The sequence below is a fragment of the Nematolebias whitei genome, chromosome 11 (genome assembly GCF_014905685.2).
Source record: "Nematolebias whitei isolate Nwh7 chromosome 11, NemWhi1, whole genome shotgun sequence".
In the NCBI taxonomy this organism is placed as follows: Eukaryota; Metazoa; Chordata; class Actinopteri; order Cyprinodontiformes; family Rivulidae; genus Nematolebias; species Nematolebias whitei.
In genome coordinates, this window is record NC_056508.1 from 49,702,611 (window position 1) to 49,722,127 (window position 19,517).

General features: G+C 41.3%; 2 protein-coding genes across 2 annotated transcripts in view; one reads left to right on the plus strand and one right to left on the minus strand.

The window, feature by feature from the left end:
• LOC119417234 (DNA repair protein RAD51 homolog 3-like) overlaps window positions 1-6,398 on the minus strand; it is an 18,279-nt gene extending 11,881 nt beyond the window's left edge. Inside the window, exon 1 of the mRNA XM_037684446.1 lies at window positions 6,255-6,398. Within this exon, the coding sequence (XP_037540374.1) occupies window positions 6,255-6,372 (118 nt within the window). The 5' untranslated portion in view covers window positions 6,373-6,398. The remainder of the gene's footprint in view (window positions 1-6,254) is intronic.
• Window positions 6,399-6,652: 254 nt separating this feature from the next.
• Window positions 6,653-19,517, plus strand: part of abt1 (activator of basal transcription 1) — a 50,635-nt gene continuing 37,770 nt past the window's right edge. The window contains exons 1-3 of the mRNA XM_037684447.1: window positions 6,653-6,760; window positions 13,697-13,953; window positions 14,171-14,346. Of these exons, the coding sequence (XP_037540375.1) occupies window positions 6,717-6,760; window positions 13,697-13,953; window positions 14,171-14,346 (477 nt within the window). The 5' untranslated portion in view covers window positions 6,653-6,716. The remainder of the gene's footprint in view (window positions 6,761-13,696; window positions 13,954-14,170; window positions 14,347-19,517) is intronic.

Here is a 19,517-nt window from a genome sequence, read left to right on the forward strand (position 1 = left end):
GGGGGGTGAAGGAAGCAATTTATGTAAAAAGAGAAAAGCCGTCTCTTAACAGAGGAGGAGGCCTCAGATTTCCACTTTCAAAAACCTATAATGCAACTTTATAACAGATCCCCAGCCAGTTTTCACACCTGATGGAAACAGAGGGGCCTCGTCTGTGAATTAGAGGAACAAAAGACTCTTACTGTTAAGTTTGTTTAGGTGTGAATTGCCAATCTACATGTGTGTGTGTCTTATCTCACTCAGGCTTATAACCTGAATCTCTTACTGTCTGCTCTTTGAATTGAGAAAGCTCCTCGGATGAGGAGCGAAACGTCTTCTGTTACAAATAAAGTCCAGTTGTTTTTGTATTGAACGCTTTTTGAACTTCTCAAATGTGCCTCTAGGAGTGTTCAGCTCTCCTGCACATGTGACTCTTCTGCTGCAGGTGTACAACTCTGTCTGCATGTGACATGTCTGCTACACATTGTACTTCTACTGCTACTTTGTAGCAAGTCAGCTGAATTGGAGGTGTGAGCGCAAGGTAAAGGGGGGAGTGTTGCCAAGGAAACGGGGGTGTTTTGAAATGAATCTGTATTCAGTATAGAATATTAAATATATTTTACAAAAAAGGACATGTCCTACTTTTACGGACAGAATTTCTAGGCGCAGCCAAGGTGTTGAGGGGATCCATTTTGGTGGCCTTAGGATTGCGTCTCTGCTTTTTGCAGATGATGTAGTCTTATTGGCTTCATCAGATTGCGATCTATAGCTTTCGCTGGAGCGGTTCGCAGCCGAATGTGACGCACGCGTCTGGGATGAAGATCAGTTCCTCCAAATCCGAGGCCATGGTCTTGAGCCAGAAAAGGGTAGAGTGCCCTCTACAGGTCTGTCGTGGTGAAGAGAGAGTTGAGTCAAAAGGCGAAGCTCTCAATTTACCGATCGATCTACGTTCCTACCCTCATCTATGGTCACGAGCTTTGGGTTGTGACCGAAAGAATGAGATCTCAGATACAAGCAGCCGAAATGAGTTTTCTCCGCAGGGTGTCTGGGCTCTCCCTTAGAGATAGGGTGAGAAGCTCGATCATCCGGGAGGGACTCAGAGTAGAGCAGCTGCTTCTCTACGTCGAGAGGAGCCAGTTGAGGTGGCTTGGGCATCTGTTTAGGATGACTCCTGGACGCTTCCCTGGTGAGGTGTTCCGGACATGTCCCACCAGAAGGAGGCCCAGAGGAAGACCCAGGACACGCTGGAGGGACTATGTTTCTCGGCTGGCCTGGGAACGCCTCGGGATTCCCCCGGAAGAGCTGGCCCAAGTGGCTGGGGAGAGGGAAGTCTGGGCCTCCCTACTTGGGCTGCTACCCCCGCGATACGACCCCAGATAAGCGGAAGAAAATGGATGGATGGATGGATTTTTATTGGCAAACACTTTTGTTAACAACTGCTGTTTTTAAATGTACTTTGTAAAACTCCTGATGCATGCTCAATAATCCAGATAGAAAAATCTAAAAAAGTTAAATCTGGTCCTCTGGACATTCAAAAAAAAAAAAAAAAAAAAAATTGTAGAAGCATTTCGTCTTTCATCCGAAAGACAACTTCAGTCTGAGGTGCTGTATGGATCAACCAGTTTGCTGCTGACAGCCAAAACCAGCTGCTCACATGATCAAGGAGGACCATCAGCCTAACAATGGATCATTAGCACACTGATGGCTGTTTACTATTCACAGGGGGCTGAGTGATACTAGCAATACCAGCATTGTAAGAGGGGGACAGTTGAACACGGAGGCTCCGCCCCTGTTTAATGATGGACTGTTTCTTTTCACAAAGATGGCCTCCTTTACTCCTCTCTCTTGACGTCCTTTTCAGGTACACCACCAAGTCATTGGTTCAGGTATGTTGACGACACCTGGGTTAAAATTAAATCTCAGGAAGTCCAACATTTTACTGACCACATCAACTCTGTGGATAAATACATCAAGTTCACACGAGAAGATGTAAAAAATGGCAGGTTGGCTTTCTTGGACTGTGAGGTCTCAGTCTCTGATAGAGGACATTTGCAAACCGAGGTGTACCGCAAACCCACCCACACAGACCAGTATTTGCAGTTTGACTCCCATCACCCTTTGGAGCACAAGTTAGGAGTCATCAGGACTCTATATCACAGAGCAGACAGCGTCCCCAATAACTCAGGAGCCAGGCAGAAGGAGAAATCACACACAAGACAGGCTCTAGAGCAATGTGGATATCCTAACTGGGCCTTCCTGAAAGGAGAGAAGAAACCCAAACAGGACTCCAGTCAGCCATCAGGTGAAAAGGAGGAACTGTTGGATTTAATATTTTATACCTTTTTATAATTCCTATCAAGCACTCAAATGTCAGGTCATATAAAGTGTGTGTGTGTCTTTCTTCCAAGGTTGAACTATGTTTATAGAAAGTGTTTGCTAAGTCTAACTAGTTGACCTTTAAATATAATCTCATAGTAGCTAAAGATAATTTTACAAGTTCACATTTGATAAATTACAAGCAATCAAATCAGGCCAGAGAGCAGACTGATTAACATAAATAAAGCTAGAACACATCTCTTTAAGTTAGACAGTATAGTTTGACTAAGTAAAATCAAATTAAGAGTATAACCATGATCCAAATAAAAACACGAACATAAGTTAGATAATATAATTATTCCTAGAAATAAACAGCTATTTCAAATCAGTGTTATCACTAAGGTATAATCATGTTAAACAAACAGTGTTAACGGTTTTAAACGCAGACACAGAAACTAAAATGATTCTGCCTTAAAAACAGAATCACCAGACCTCCAACAGATAGTGAATTAACACCCAGGAGATAGGTAATAATTAATAGTTATTAATTATTACGCATAAACAATTTAGGCACGAATCATTTTATATCCCTAAAGTATAATAGCAAGTTAAACTTTAAACAAAAGCCGAACCAAAACTTATCTGAAATATAGACGTAACGTCCTTGAGGGGGCGGGCTACGTCGTAACCATAGCGACAGAAGCTGAACCAATCAGGAAGCTAGCCTTCTCAGACGTGGATAAAAGGCCGGGAATGACGCACGCGCACTGAGCATTTTCAGAGAGGCACGCAGGAGGCGGTTTGTTCTTAATGCTCCATTTATATGCATATATCTTATTAATGTAACTGTTTGTCTCTGAATATCTGTAACCCATGTTGTGTCAAATAAATCTTTTATACGAAGGGCGACGCCTCCGCCGTTTTGAACACGACGTGGTATTCTATCCACAACAGAACCCAGACCCAGACCAGTGGTCATTCCATATGTTGAGGGAGTATCAGAGAAACTGAGACGTTTATTTTCTAAACATAACGTCCCAGTGGCTTTTAAACCCCAAAATACATTACGGCAAAGACTGGTTCATCCCAAAGATCCAGTCCCCTGGCACAAACAGAGTAATATTGTGTATGTTGTTCAGTGTCAGGAGGGTGATCAGTCTTACATCGGGGAAACTAAACAGCCACTGGCCAAAAGGATGGACCAGCACAAAAGATCAACATCATCAGGCCAGGACTCTGAGGTCTACACTCATCTCCAGGTCAGTGGTCACTCTTTCAGGGATGAAGATGTTCACATCCTGGACAGAGAGGAACGATGGTTTGAGAGAGGAGTAAAGGAGGCCATCTTTGTGAAAAGAAACCGTCCATCATTAAACAGGGGTGGAGCCTCCAGGTTCAACTGTCCCCCTCTTACAATGCTGTGATTGCTAGTATCACTCAACCTTCTGTGAACAGTAAACAGCCATCAGTGTGCTAATGATCCATTGTTAGGCTGATGGTCCTTCTTGACCATGTGATCAGCTGGTTTTGGTTGTCAGCAGAAAAACTGGTTGATCCACTCTGAGAAGGTGCTATTTAAGAGACTGAGCTGAATACAGCACCTCAGACTGAGGAAGTCTTTCGGATGAAAGAAGAAACGTTTCTACATTTTATTGTTGTTTTGCTTTGTTTTGTTTTTTGAATGTCCAGAGGACCAGATTTAACTTTTTTAGAAGAAGAAGCTGTCCTTCCACCAGGAGGACCGGTTCTGAACGAGGCTCGGCCCAGGTGCACTGCAGGAGGATGTCGAAGAGAGAGATGTTGAATGAACTATTTATTTAAAATTCCCCTCGGTTCTTTTATTCAATCCATTCAATGTTTTAAGCTGCATTAATCAAAGGAGTGACAGCCTGAACGAGCCAGATGAACAACGTGGGACCAGTACATCCAGGATGAAAACAAGAGTCCAGTTCATTAACGCAGTTTACAGTTAACGTGTTTTTAATAGTGTGTTCAGTTTAATTATCAGTGTTTGTGTGGCATACAGTTTTTGGTGTTGAATAAATAAATAAAAATTAAACCTGATGTCTTCATTTTCAACTTTAATAACACGCAATTTGTTTAGCATCATCTTAATCACATAATTTGAATTACATCATGTCCAGATAGCTTAATTTAGCTCAGAGCTTCATTATATCTCTCACACTAACATAAATACTGTTTATTAATATTAAACTTATTATTTAGCACATTTAAGTATGTTATGGTGCAACTCTACGTGTGCACGTGCCTCGTTCTATAAACAGCAACATTAGAACTGGATCAGACTGTGTCTCTTCCAACACAGATGTTGGTCACAGCAGCTGCAATCTGACGTAGATTAACTACGAGATTAAAAATATATTCCATTAGTCGTAGTTCAGAAAGACGTGTGTCCACCACCATGTTGATAGAAATATAGCATCGGTCCGTGCGTGTGCGCATGTGGTTTAACACAAAGCCTCAGCGGGAGATGTTTACATCATCAGCAGGGGGTCAGAGAAAAACCTCCAATCTGGAAGGTGGGTTCAGAAACCTCTGGATTCAAAGAGGGGGGGACTGGTGTCGTGTAAATGATCAGCAGAACCACAGAGAGAAAGCTGCGGATGCACTCAAAATACGCGCCGTGTAAACGGCCCCTGAAAAGATGAACCTGTTCAGTGCATTTTTAGTAGAGGCAGAAAATCTGATTATCGAGTTCAATGATTTTTTAAGATAGATTTTCCACAGAGTTTTTTTTAATTTTATTTGCATGTCAGGTTTGCTCAAAAAAAAGAGTGGAAATGTTAAAAATGTTCAGTATTTTTAAAACATTTTCACCTCTCTTCAGGAGTTCATTTTCAAGTTTCTGGTGTTAATGTGTTTCAAACACAATGATTAATGCAATACTAGTTTTTAAGATTAATTAAAAAATTGTTTATGTAAACTTGAGCACAATTTCTCAGCATTTTCTAGTGACTACATGTCACTAAGTTATTTGTTTTGTATTAATAAACAACATATGGTTATATTTCAGTTGCAAGGTTACATACCACCTGCATCATGAAGGACCCCACTCACCCAGCACACACACTTTTTGCCCCGTTCCCCTCAGGAAGGAGGTTGAGGAGCATTAAGTGTAGAACCACTCGACTGAGGAACAGCTTCTACCCTGAGGCTGTTAGACTCATGAATCTCTAACTAGAATAATCACTGTGAAAAATCACATCATGTTGCTGCTGATCTGTTTCATGTTGCTGCTGATCTGTTTCAATGTTGCTGCTGATTTGTTTCAATGTTGCCGCTGATCTGTTTCAATGTTGCCGCTGATCTGTTTCATGTTGCTGCTGATCTGTTTCATGTTGCCGCTGATCTATTTCATGTTGCTGCTGATCTGTTTCATGTTGCCGCTGATCTGTTTCATGTTGCTGCTGATCTGTTTCATGTTGCCACTGATCTGTTTCATGTTGCTGCTGATCTGTTTCATGTTGCTGCTGATCTGTTTCATGTTGCTGCTGATCTGTTTCATGTTGATGTGATCATTCATGCTCATCTGCTCACACAGACTCATGTTCATGTTTGTGCTGATGTTCGACGTAATGTTTTTAAGCTATTAGTGCTTAGCATATTTGTAGTTAATGTTTTTCTTAGTTCATATCTTTGATGTTATTACTGTTTTTCTTTTACATTTTATTGTTGGATGGAACTGGGACCCTGTGTACATAATTTCGCTCCACCACATGTACCACATGAGGTGCGAATGACAATAAAGAAACTCTGACTCTGATAAACGTTTATTTATGTATTTATATAAAATGAGCCTGGTCCGAGTTTCTCCAGAGTCCAACGGCAAAACAGCGAGGAGTTAAATCGATGATTTTATGAACGGAGTCTGGTGTCTGTGCTGGCTCCGTAAAATGAAGGTAAATCTGTGTTTTGGACGGGGTTCGGGGAAGCGATACCTTGGCTGACTTGTTCCGGGTTCAGGTGATGCAGGTCGGAGGTGTACTGGAAACCAGCACGGCCCAGTTTCATTTTCGTGTTGGTACATAGATTTAAACTGGACAGCGGTCGCTTCATCTTTACTGTTACCCGGCATGCCTTTCGCCTCTAAGAAATTCCGGTTTGTCTTTTCAAAGTAAGAGAGGTTATGGCCCACTAATAATAATAATAATAATAATAAATTTAATTTGTAACGCACTTTTCATTAACAAAAATCTCAAAGTGCTCTCTCAAATCTCAAACACTAGATCCCTCATCGGCTGCTGCATAGATGGTGTTGCCCTCTCTGTAAATTGTTTTGCGAATTTTGACGTTCTTCTTAAACTTATTTTGAAGGGAACAACCGGAAACCACCGATGACGGCTACGTCATTCAAATGCGCCAGTAACTCATGTGAAGAGCTGGGTTCTCAAAAGATATCGATGGATGAAACTGATCAGGAATCGATCAGCAGCTCATTGATCACGTGAGTAAAGTTTTAAAGATGTCAGGGTTGCAGGTCAGACAGTTTGATGACGCCAGAGGGATTAATAACTGCTCCGACATGTTGTTGACGTCAGGGTCCACCGGTCTGAGTTGATTTTTGTAAGTTTGTTGGGGACTGCCATGGCAAGGAAGATCTCAATAGAAGGACAGCGGCAGATTTGAAAATTCAAAAGGACAAAATCGAGAGATTTGGAGGAATAATTTCAAAGGTGGAAGACTCTGCTAAATCCTGAACCTGCCTCTGACTACTGCGGTAAAGTGAGTCTCTGTTGGAGCTGTCAAGTAGTCATAGATGAAGAGAGAAGCAGGAAACTGAACTTTTGTTTGGCTCATGTCAGAACATGGCGTCAGTAGAATTAGAAAGAAGCCATTGGAATAGCATGGATGATAGTGAAGAGGAAGAGATGGACGGTCAAAAAGAAGAGAAAGAGTGGAAAGAAACAGAGAGCTAGTGAAAGAAAAAAGAAATGAGGAACGTTCAGAAGGAACTGATAGTGAAGGTAACGAAGAAAGAGCAGATGTGTCAAAAAATCCATCCATGAATGTTATAATAAGATTTGAAGAAGAAGAGGGAGTAAAGAAAATGGACCCACTGAAGTTCACAAAACACTTAAAACACAAGTTGGAGAAGTCAAATATGCAAAAATACTGAGAGATGGAAATCTTCTGATTGGGTGCAGTACAGATGTTCAGGTGGAAAAGCGAGGACAATTGGGTGGGTGTGCAAAGTTAAAGTTAAAACTGTTGTAAGAGTAGGTGAAAAAAGAAATAATGGAAGTAGAGGAGTCATCGTAGGAGTACCTCTAAATGTAAATATGAAAGAACTGGTTGAGAATCTAAAGCAAAAAATAAAGAAGTAAAATGAGCAAGAAGACGACTAGAGGTCCAGAGAAAGTTGAAACAGAAACTGTGCTGGTGGAGTTTGAGACAAAAGATGTGAAAAGGACGTTTTCTTTGTGTTGCTAAGATTCAGTGTCAGGGAGTTTGCACCTAAACCAGTGAGATGTTTCAACTGGCAGGAATTTGGATTTTTTTAAAATGTGTAAAAGAAACGGGAGATGTGCTCGATGATCTGGAGATCATGAATATGGAAAATGTGGAGTTGAGAGTTAAACCAAAATGCTGCAACTGTGGAGGAGAGCATAGCTTTGCTTTCTGGGGGTGTGAAGTGATGAAGCAGCAAACAGTTGTGCAGAAAGTAACATATGCAGAAGCATGTAAAATGGCTGAAAAACAGAAGCCGAACAGAAAACCTAGGATAGAGGAGAAACAGGTAATCCAAAAGGTTATGGAAATGGTTGAAAGGAAAATAGAGGAAGAGAAGAAGAAGATGGTGACTTTTGTAGCAGGAGTAATAAAAGCAACAACAGACGTGAAGTGTAAGACAGAAAGAATTCAGATCATTGTGAAGGCAGCTTGTCGTAGTTTAGATATGAAGAACATCCGATGGGAAGATGTAAGCAGAGAGCTGCGTAGTGAAGCAAGTCCAGAAGGATCATGTGGCTCGTTTTGATCACAATCCTCATCCTGCAGTGGAACGCAAGGAGTCTTTTGTCAAATGGTCCAGATTTTAAACAGTTTATTTATGATCAGACAGAAAAACCTGATATAATCTGTAAACAGGAAACGGTTTGAAGGATTCTTTAAACTTTACAGTTTATGGATATATTGCAGTTAGATTTGAAAGAAAAGAAGGAAATGGAGGTGGGTGTCTTTCTTTGATTAAAGAAGGTACTCCATATAAAATAATTGAAAGGAAAGGAGACTTAGAGCGGGCAGCACGGTGGCGCAACTGGTAGAGCTGATGCCTCTCAACGAGCAGGTCCCTGGTTCAAACCCCGGTCCAGGGGCCTTTCTGGGTGGAGTTTGCATGTTCTCTCCGTGCATGCGTGGGTTTTCTCCGGGTACTCCGGTTTCCTCCCACAGTCCAAAAACATGCATGTTAGGCTGATTGGTAACTCTAAATTGTCCCTAGGTGAGAGTGAGAGAGTGAATGGTTGTTTGTCTCGTTTGTCTCTATGTGTCCCTGTGATGGACTTGCGACCCGTCCAGGGTGTCCCCCGCCCCTCACACAGTGATTGCTGGACATGGGCACCAGCGACCCCCATGACCCAAAATGGAACAAGCGGGTAAAGAAAATGGATGGATGGATGGATGGATGGATGGATGGAGCCTTAGAGCATGTAGCAACTGAAAGATGGACAGAAGGGAAGGAAATAATGAGTCTACATTCTTACAATCCCTGAAAAAAGATTGAATTAAGTCAACTGGAGGAGATTGATATGAAATTTTAATTAACCAGGATAATCACTGTTAAAAATCACACCATGTTGCTGCTGATCTGTTTCATGTTGCTGCTGATCTGTTTCATGTTGCTGCTGATCTGTTTCATGTTGATGTGTTCATGCCTGCTCATCTGCTCACACAGACTCATGTTTGTGCTGCTGTTCGATGTATTGTTTTTATTGTTTTTATGCTATTAGTGCTTAGTGTATTTTTAGTTAATGTTTTTCTTAGTTCATATCTTAGATCTTATTACTGTTTTTATTTTACATTTTATTGTTGGATGCAACTGGGACCCTGTGGACATAATCTAGTTCCACCACATGTACCACATGTGGTGCGAATGACAAATAAATCTCCCTGAATCTCTCTGAATGAAAGGAAATATTATTTGGTGTGGAGACTTTAATGCACATCGTTCCTGCTATGGGGGACTGAGAAAATAGATTACAATGGTAAAATATTAGAATCATTTTTGGATGATAAAAATCTTGTATGTTTGAATAATGGAGCAAAGACAAGAATCAATATTAATTTTGCTTATGAATCTGTATTAGATTTAACATTTGTATCTAGCTGCTTTCTCCATTATGTGAATGGCAAGTAATAAATAAATCATTTGGTAGTGATCATTAGATTATAGTCAGTATGTAAGGATGGGTCAGATACAGATTCCTGAAAAGGTAGGAGGAAAGTGGATATTTGGGAAAGCAAATTGGAAAAAATATACCTGTAAGTATTTTTGTGAAAGGAAACTTTTAAATGTTCAAAATGATTGGAGTATTGAAAGAATGAGTCAAGAGTTTTTTTCTCTCTGGCTCTCGCTCAAGGTGGCTGCTTGACTTTCCTCTCCCGTTTTTTCCCTTCCCCTGCTTCGTTCTCTGTGTGTCTGAAGCGCCTGGTACACATCTCCCAAACGTAAATTAAGATTATGGATCTGGTAACCTGGACTTTCAGCGCTATCGACAAGATTTTTTTCAACAATGTGATAGTGTCCTGGAGAACCTGCGTGTCCAGCTGAGACTCGCGCTGTGGGGTACGTCATGGACCCGTGAGGAGTGTGGCAGCTGATGGGCCTCTCAGTTCTGTCTCAGGAGGATGTTGAAGACGCTTACATAATTGGATTTATGATAGCAGGGACTCTGCGTTTTGGCATCGGCGGGGCTCTGTTTTATCGACTTTTGAAGAAGACATCGGCAGCAGTTTCAGCCATGGCAAAGCTTCCGAGTCAGTGTGAAGGTTTGGTTCGTGCTATGAGTATTCAAAATCAGCTGATTTACGAGCTAAACCGTAAGTTGTAGGCGATTTGTGAGAATCGCAGGCCACCTTCAGCTTCTGGGACTTGTCAGCATGGTGGGTTCGACCTTCAAGGCAACTCATAACATCAATCAGTGGAATGGATTCCCATAATCAGGCCATTTTAAACAGAAAGTCCAGATGGACTCAAGGCTGATGAAAAATCTGTCTGCCTGAAGAAAATCAACAATCAAAGCTTATCTGAATCTGACTCCCCATTGGCCTCGGAGACAGGCTGACTATCAAATTTATCCTGGGTCAGGGGTAACCAGGGATAAAGCTTCATCTATCGCACGCACACATTTCTAAACAAAGTTGTTGGTCAGATGAAACCCTCCGGTTCCCCTGCTGACCCCATTCCTGCGTTGTTTTTCAAACAAGTTCTACCCACGATTGGACCCTCTCTTCTTACTATTATAAATAGTAGTATTGTGACAAGTGTGGTTCCTGATGTTTTCAAACATGCAGTAGTTCATCCGTTAATTAAGAAACCTGGACTTGACCCTTCGACTTGCTCAAATTTCAGACCAATCTCAAAACTTCTCTTCCTGTCCAAAATCCTGGAGAAAATAGTTTTCATTCAATTAAACAAGTTTTTGAATGAGAACAGAATCTTCAAGATTTTTCAATCTGGTTTTAAGCAACTCCACAGCAGTGAAACAGCATTAGTGAGGGTTTGTAACGATATTATGATATCAAACAATTCTGGTCAATTTGTGGTACTTGTGCTCCTGGACCTTACAGCTGCTTTTGATACTGTTGACCACAGTATCCTTATATCACGGCTGGAACAATGGGTTGGGATCACAGTTGCTGCATTAGAATGGTTCCGCTCATACCTGAGTGGCAGGCGTTTTTGTGTCAAGGCTGGTAATAATGTATCCGCCTCATTACCTCTTTATTGCGAGGTCCCACAGGGTTCGATGCTTGGACACCTTCTGTTCTCACTTTATTTGCTCCCACTGGGGTCCATCCTGAGGAAACATGGTCTTTCATTCCATTGTTATGCTGATGACTGTCAGATCTACCTGCCTGTGAAACCAACAAGTGTTTGCTGCATTCCAACATTTTTCAGTCGGGCATTTGGACAGTTTCTTTTTTTGTGCTGAAATGTTTCGCCTTCGATCCGGAAGGCTTCATCAGTCAAGGAAACACACAACACAAAACTGATTCTTCCCCCAACAGATTACTCCAAAGTGGAACAAACCAGTTTTGTTGGTGCTAAGATGGTTTCTTTGGTTGTTTGCTCCATTCACCCTCTGTTAAAATGTCTGGACGACATTAAGGCCTGGATGGCTTCAAATTTCTCAAGTTTTAACGATGAGAAGACTGAAGTCATTGTCTTTAGCCCTAGCTCAACTGTTGCCACTGATCCTGTCAACCAGGACTTTCTTCAGCCATATCTTAAGCAGTCTGGTAAAAATCTCGGGATGGTTTTAGACTCTGACTTCAAGTTTGACAAACAAATCAACTCTGTTCTGCAGAAAAGCTTCTTCCAGCTCAGACAGGTAGCTAAGCTCAAGCCAGTGTTGTCCAGATCTGACCTTGAGAAACTAGTCCACGCCTTTGTCACGACCCGATTGGATTATTGCAACGCACTCTATGCTGGGGTCAGCCAGGCCTCCATCTCACGTCTTCAGCTCGTCCAGAATGCTGCTGCTTGGCTTTTAACTGGAACTCGTAGGTCTGAAGATATTAGTTCAGTTCTGTCCTCCCTTCACTGGCTCCCTGTTCGTACGAGGATAGTCTTTAAAATTCTTCTGTTGACCTTCAAATGCTTAAATGGCCTCGCACCCCTTTACCTCTCTGAGCTTCTGGAACCTTACGTTCCCTCTCGGGCCCTGAGATCATCTGATCAGCTGCTTTCGGCTGTTCCAAAAACAAGAAGCTCAGAGGAGATCGGGTTTTTTCAGTCATGGGCCCCAAACTCTGGAATAACCTGCCCCCCAACATCAGGCAGGACACCTCCCTTCCTCACTTCAAATCCCTGCTAAAAACACATCTGTTCTCGCAGACATTTCACACAGTGCGAGTTGATTTAGTGTTTTTTGTTCTGTGATCCTATGTTTTAAATGCTTTTTATTAATTCTTCAGTTATTATTATTAGTGTATTGTGTTTTTTTCTCTTTAATTTTACACCCATTGATTGTTGTTGTTGTTAAGCACTTTGACAACAGGTTCTGTTTTAAATGTGCTCTATAAATTAAGTTGACTTGACTTGACACACACAGAGAACTTTCTGTGCAGGCTTATCAGAACTGCTGGCTGAAACAACATCATCAGAACTGTGGCCGATCTGAAAAAAAACGCTCATAGACTAATCTCAACACCTTGACGTCAAATGCATATGTAATCATGTTTCAGTTGTGCTGCTGGTAGAGCTTTTATGATGTCTCAAATCATGTCCTGATACACAGGATGTGAATGATCTTTTTTTTTGTACTAAAATGTCCATGCTCAATAATCCAGGTATACAATCCAACAATTTTCAGTCAGGTCATCTGGACAGTTTCTTTTTGTTGCTGAAACGTTTCACCTTCCATCCAGAAGGCTTCATCATCATTGTTCCACTTTGGAGTAAGCTGTTTGGGGGAGGAATCAGTTTTGTGTTGTGTGTTTCCTTGACTGATGAAGCCTTCTGGATGAAAGGTGAAACGTTTCAGCAAAAAAAAAGAAACTGTCCAGTAGGGGTGGGTGATATGGTTCAGGTCTCTTGTAAATGAGTCCTCGAGGCTCAATGGGATCTACCTGTCTAAATAAAGGTTGAATGAATAAAAAAAAAAGAAATGGCTCAAATATAATATCGTGATATTTCAGAGCATTCTGATGATAACGATAAAGTTCGTGATATAACAAAAAAAAATCCCAGAAATCATGTATTCATTTGACAAAATTAACACGTTGCTTTGCAGTATTATATAAAAATAAAAAAAACAGGTTAATTTTACAGAACTTACTTTATTTAGTAAAGTATTCTGTCTAAAATTATAAAAATTACAATGATCCTTCTGTTATTTAGATTGAAACAGTCTGCACAAAATATAGATCAATAAATCCACCACAAAAACTAAAGTGCAGGTGAAGTTTCACAAAATAACTGAATAAATTAAAGCTTAAGATCTGTTGATCATAAATGTAACAAACAACAAAATATATGTTTCTTTAAATGAGCTGTAACTTCCAGAATTTGTAACAAGGTGATGATCATCTGACCCTGAAGCTAAGATGATGTAATCAATGCAATAATCATTTGATTAGTTGCCGTTAATCAGCAATCTGCTTTGTTGAATAGTACAGTATATGGATGAATTTATTTGAAATTATTTTTTTTTTGTAGTAAGAAGATGAACAGAGAAGAAGAGGCAGAGCATCAAAATGACACATCTCAGGGTTTCAAAGAGAGGGAGGGGGAGACCACCAAAAGCCAAAATGGTGGTGATGGAGATCAGGAAATAAAGGAGAGGAAGAACGAAAAGCAATGTCATCCAGGTATCATCTACCTAGGTCACATTCCTCCAATGCTCCGCCCCAAGCACCTGAGAAACTTGTTGTCCGTGTATGGAGAGATCGGACGTATATTCATGCAGCCTGAAGGTAGGAGCAAGTCGTAACGCTGTGACACTCTGATCAGTGACTTCCAGTGCTGTATTCTTTTTCTTCTTCTTCTCCAGAAACTGAACCAATCAGCTCCTGTTTTCACTCAAAGCTTTTTTCACTGGTTGTTGATGACATCACTGCAGATGAACTTATTGTTGAGTGTTGTGGTCCCTCTGGGGTGATCGGTCAATCTCTCTCATGTTCTAATCTGCAGACCGACAGGTGAGGAGGAGGAAGAGGAACTCTGGATCAAGAAGGAGTAAGTTTGTTGAAGGATGGGTGGAGTTTAGAGACAAGCAAATAGCAAAGAGAGTGGCGTCGTCGCTCCACAACACGCCGATGGGAACCAAGAGGCGCCAGATGTTCTTTGCTGACCTCTGGAACATGAAGGTAATGTCTCTTTGTCCTGGACCTGGATTATCCATGCTGCTGATCTCTTGCCTTAAAACTGCTGTATTCATACCCTTCTGCTCCCCACAGACTCATGTTCGGGCTGCTGTTTAATACACATTATTTTACACTCATTCATTCAACCTTTATTTCTACAGGTTAATCTCATTGAGCCTCAGGGACTCGTTTACAAGAGCCCTGCTTTTAACAAAGTGTGATGACAACAGTGGACAACAGACAACAATAGACAATCATGAAAGGATGCATAGAAATTGAGAATGACAAGTGAAAATAAAATGGTATTAAAAAAAGTAATAAAAACAGCTAGAATATAAGGCGATGTATAAAACTAAAAACAGGAATATGTCTGCATTGGTTTTTTCCAGGAACTTATCCGATGTTTGAAGCCACTTAGAGAGGTCAAGCTCGAGAGCTTCAGCTGTTTTTGCAAGATATTCCAGGAAACGGGAGCGGAGTAGGAGAAGGCCCTTTTGTGTTGTAGTGGATAGGTTCAATTATCATTAAAACTCCTTATGAATTTTATTTTGAAGGGGGCACCACTCAAAGCTTTGAGAGAAAAAGTCTGAGCATCAGCCTCAGCAAATGTTATTGTTTAATTACCTCAAATTAACCTCTTTACAGTGAGTTCTTTTGTATGGAAAAATTCCGATGTCATAAATAAAACACATACTTCAGTGTACAGTTTTATTACATTTATTTGGCTATATATGAGCAAATGACTTTTAATTATTGCTTACATTTAATGATGACTTTGCTTGACAACTGGAGTTTATGGAAATTAACTTGTCCTTTAAAATACTTCTTAGCAGAAATTAACAGGTAAAAGGGAATTATTCGATGTGGTTACCCAAAAGAAAATAGAAGGCCCAAGTATTAAATGTAATATTCTGAAGCTGTTCAGCAGGGCAAATTAGCGATGCAAATTTAACCAAAAGGGAGACGCTTTGTTTACGCATCATTTATCCAATGGTTAAATTTGGGTCGTAAATTTAGGGGAAAATAATTACTGAACTGAGTTAATACTAATTTATTTGAAATCTAAGTTCTTGGACACAAGACACCGTCCCAGAGTAATAGATCAGCTTTTCTCCTACCCGAGAGTAGACTTCGAACGTCTACTCTGTAGATACCAGATAACAATAATAATAATACATTTTATTTGTAGGCGCCTTTCTTGGCACTCTAGGTCACCTTTCATAGTCTAGCATAAAAACAGACACAATATCATATACACAGTAAAAATAAGTACAAAATAAGATTTAAATAAGACAGTGCAGTTGCAATCACAGTGCATAGGCTACTTTAAACAGTTGAGTTTTTAGTTTGGATTTAAAATGTGGCAATGAATCTGTGTTGCGAATATCAGGTGGGAGTAAGTTCCAGAGCTGGGGAGCAGAGCAGCTGAATGATCTGCTCCCCATAGTCACAAGACGGGCAAGCGGAACAATGAACTGAATAGAAGAAGAGAATCTGAGGGTACGAGCGGGTGTAGCGATGTGAAGAAGGTTTGAAAGGTAAGGCTGAGCGAGGTTATAGACAGATTTGAAGGTAAAGAGTATTTTGTAGTTGATACAATATGGGATGGAAAGCCAATGAAGCTGTTGTAAATCAGAATCAGAATAAGCTTTATTATCATTTTGCAGGAATACAGTGAAATTATCCTGATGCATGCTCAAAGTGAAAGTATATTCGTACTAGGGGTTGAACGACTACATAATTTTTAAACTCGACATTAACATAATAAAACTCTAGTAGAACTTGAGTACTTGATGACATCATAGGATCTAAAGATACAAAAATAAATAAATAAATAAAAACTGCAAAAAAGGTTATTATTTACAAAAATGACCAATAAAACATTGGGAGAGTATATTATGCTCCTTCCATTTATCATACTGAAAATAAGTCACAGGATAAACAACTATTAGTTATTATTATTATTATTATTAAGCTGCAAAAGTGAAAGAAACGTGCAGCACGTCAAAAACGAAACTAAAAACAGTGGGGCGGACGACCACCCCGCACCACCGCCAGCTGTGGTGCATTAGGTTTAGTTTTAGAGATTAATATGTTTATAGGTTTTTATAGGTTTAGAGATTAATATTTTTTACTTTTTGTTTGTGAAACAAAGTCAGAGGAAACTGGTTCTGGTTCGGTGATTGGACCCAGTGTTACACCATATTCTGTGACCTGCAACAGTGCATGCAACACCGCCCCCTACGGTCACAATATACGGTGGTTACAGAATATGGTGTAACAATTCAATTAATTTTATTTCTATAGCGCCAAATCGCAACAAAGTTGTCTCAGGGACTTTACAGGAATATTCACATAAAAGCCAATTAGTAAAGTTCTCTATCTAAGGAATCCAACAGAAAAGTTGAATCTTGGTTTCGTTGCAGTCTCCCATCCTGAGCAAGCACAGTGGAAAGAAAAACTCCTTTTTAACAGGAAGAAACCTCCAGCAGAACCAGGCTCAGGACAAGAGACCATCTGCTTTGACCGGCTGGTTGAGAGGACAGGAACGAGAGACAGACGAACACAGAATGGTAGGTCCAGATATAGGTCCAGGTATAGGTCCAGGTATAGGTCCAGGTGTATCTGAAAGACAAAAAAAACCCCACATGTTAAGGATAGAAAAAATTATTACAAATACAAAACCGGTTGAGTAGAGTAAGTAAAGACAGTAGCAGAGTGAAACAAATGTGGTCAGTTTGTCCTCCAGCAGTCTAAGCCTATAGCAGCATAACTACCGGTTATGGACTTCCGGTAAGATGGCGCCCGTGTACATGGCTTGCAATCCACCTTTGCTGATAGTGTTCGGATTATTTTTGTTTTTTGCATTTCACATCTGTGACATCAACTCTCTGCTTGTGTATGACAGACAACAACTTTTGGATCTTAGTTTTTCTGTCACTGAAGTCGCTTATTTAGACCATTATCAGCGTACCTCTGGACACCCCCCCCCCCCCCCCGCTGGCCGACGTGCCAGTTTACCTTCGCTGCTCTCCTCACCTCCCTGCCCGGAGATCTCGCTTCAGACCGCTGCTGGCTCTACTTTGGACAATATCCGGATGTGTTTGGTCAACGCAAGATCTGTTACCAACAAAACTTTTATCCTCAGGGATTACTTTCAAGAGCACGATCTGGACTTTCTCTGCATCACAGAGACTTGGATGTCTCCGGGTGAGTCCAGCGCCTTGACGGAATTACTGCCACTGAACAGTCTGTGTTTTAACGCCCCGCGGCCATCAGGCCGGTGCGGTGGTGGATTATTAACAATATTCAAATCAACTTTTGACTGTAAACAACTGCCCATCCCAGTTTCCCGCTCCAGCTTTGAGCTGAGCGTCTTTGAACTCGGACATTCACCTCCGACGTTATTTGCACTCGTCTACCGCCCACCTCGATCTAAGGATTTCATAAATGAGTTTTCTGACTTCTTAGCTGAAATCACACCAAAATATAATCATGTTTTCATTATTGGTGACTTTAATTTGCACGTGTGCTGTCCTGAGAAGCCCTTGGTTAAGGACTTTTTAGATTTATTGGACTCATTTAATTTAACTCAGCATGTAAACAGTCCCACCCAAGAGCGTGGACATACACTGGACCTTGTTTTAACTCATGATTTGACTGTTAATAATCTTGTTATTGGTGATAATGTTTTTTCAGACCACATGCCAGTCCGGTTTGAGTTCACCCTCCCCCATCTAACTCCTAAGCCGTGCATTCCTGCACGTCGCACTCGGACCATTAACCACTTCACTGCCGCACGTTTCACAGATGTTTATAACTCTGAAACGATAATTCAGCCCCTGGTGTTTCTCACCACCACTGAGGAGCTGACATCCCAGTTCAACTCTGTCTGCTTAAAGACTCTGGATCATGTTGCACCTGTTAAAACTAGAACATCAAAACTGAGAGCAGAATCTTGGCTGAGTGACATCACCAAGGCCGTTAGGCAGCAATGTAGGAGGGTGGAGCGAAAGTGGAGGAAAGACAGGCTGCAGGTCTCTTTCCAGATACTTAAAGCGAGTTGGCACTGTTATCAGAAAACAGTAAAAGCTGCTAAATCAAAATTCTTCTCTGATATAATTACCTCAAACTCTCACAACCCACGTGTCCTCTTCTCCACCCTAAACTCTGTTCTCCACCTCACTGAACCATCACCTCTGGAAGCCTCGACTGAGCTGTGTGACAACTTCGTACATTTCTTTGTGGAAAAAATTGCAACCACCAGGGCTCTCATTTCCCCTCCAACTCATGACCCATCCTTCCCACCTCAATCTGTAGCTCCTTTTGACCATTTTGAACCCATCACTCTATCTTCTCTAGAGCAGGTCATGTGCAGTTTGAAACCTTCTGGCTCCCCCTTTGATGTGGTCCCCCCTCGACTACTAAAGGAGGTTTTTCCAACTCTAGGTCCGTCCATTCTTGATATAGTAAACAGTAGTTTATCCACTGGCGTGGTGCCAAAATCCTTTAAACATGCTGCTGTCCAGCCTCTCCTGAAAAAAACAAACCTTGACCCCTCAGTCGTTTCCAACTTCCGGCCTGTCTCCAAACTCCCATTTGTTTCTAAAGTACTGGAGAAAATAGTCGAGTCCCAGTTGAAGTGCATCAAAATTATTATTCTCACTTTCAAAGCTATCCACAACCTTGCCCCTCCGTACCTATCTGACCTCCTACACATCTCCATCCCCTCTCGCTCTCTCAGATCCTCCTCTTCACTACACCTCCATGTACCCTCTTTCCGCCTCTCCACCATGGGGAGAAGGGCCTTCACCTGCTCTGCTCCTCATCTCTGGAACTCTCTACCCCCTGACTTACGAAACACCACCTCTCTTTCTCTATTCAAGACTGCTCTGAAAACACGTCTCTTTAGACTCACTTATCCTTAACTTTGCTGTATGTAACAACAAAAAAGGTTGAATCATGTCATCTGGACTTCGTTTTTTTGTTAAAAAGAAACGTTTCGCCCCTCATCCAAGAGGCTTCGTCAGTCTGAGGCCTAGCCATCTGGTATTACCCAGAAGCCACCCTGACTCTTGTGTTCCAAGCCTGCCTCAGATACCCCTGAAGTCTGGCCTTTTCACTAATGCTTCTGGGTAATACCAGATGGCTAGGCCTCAGACTGACGAAGCCTC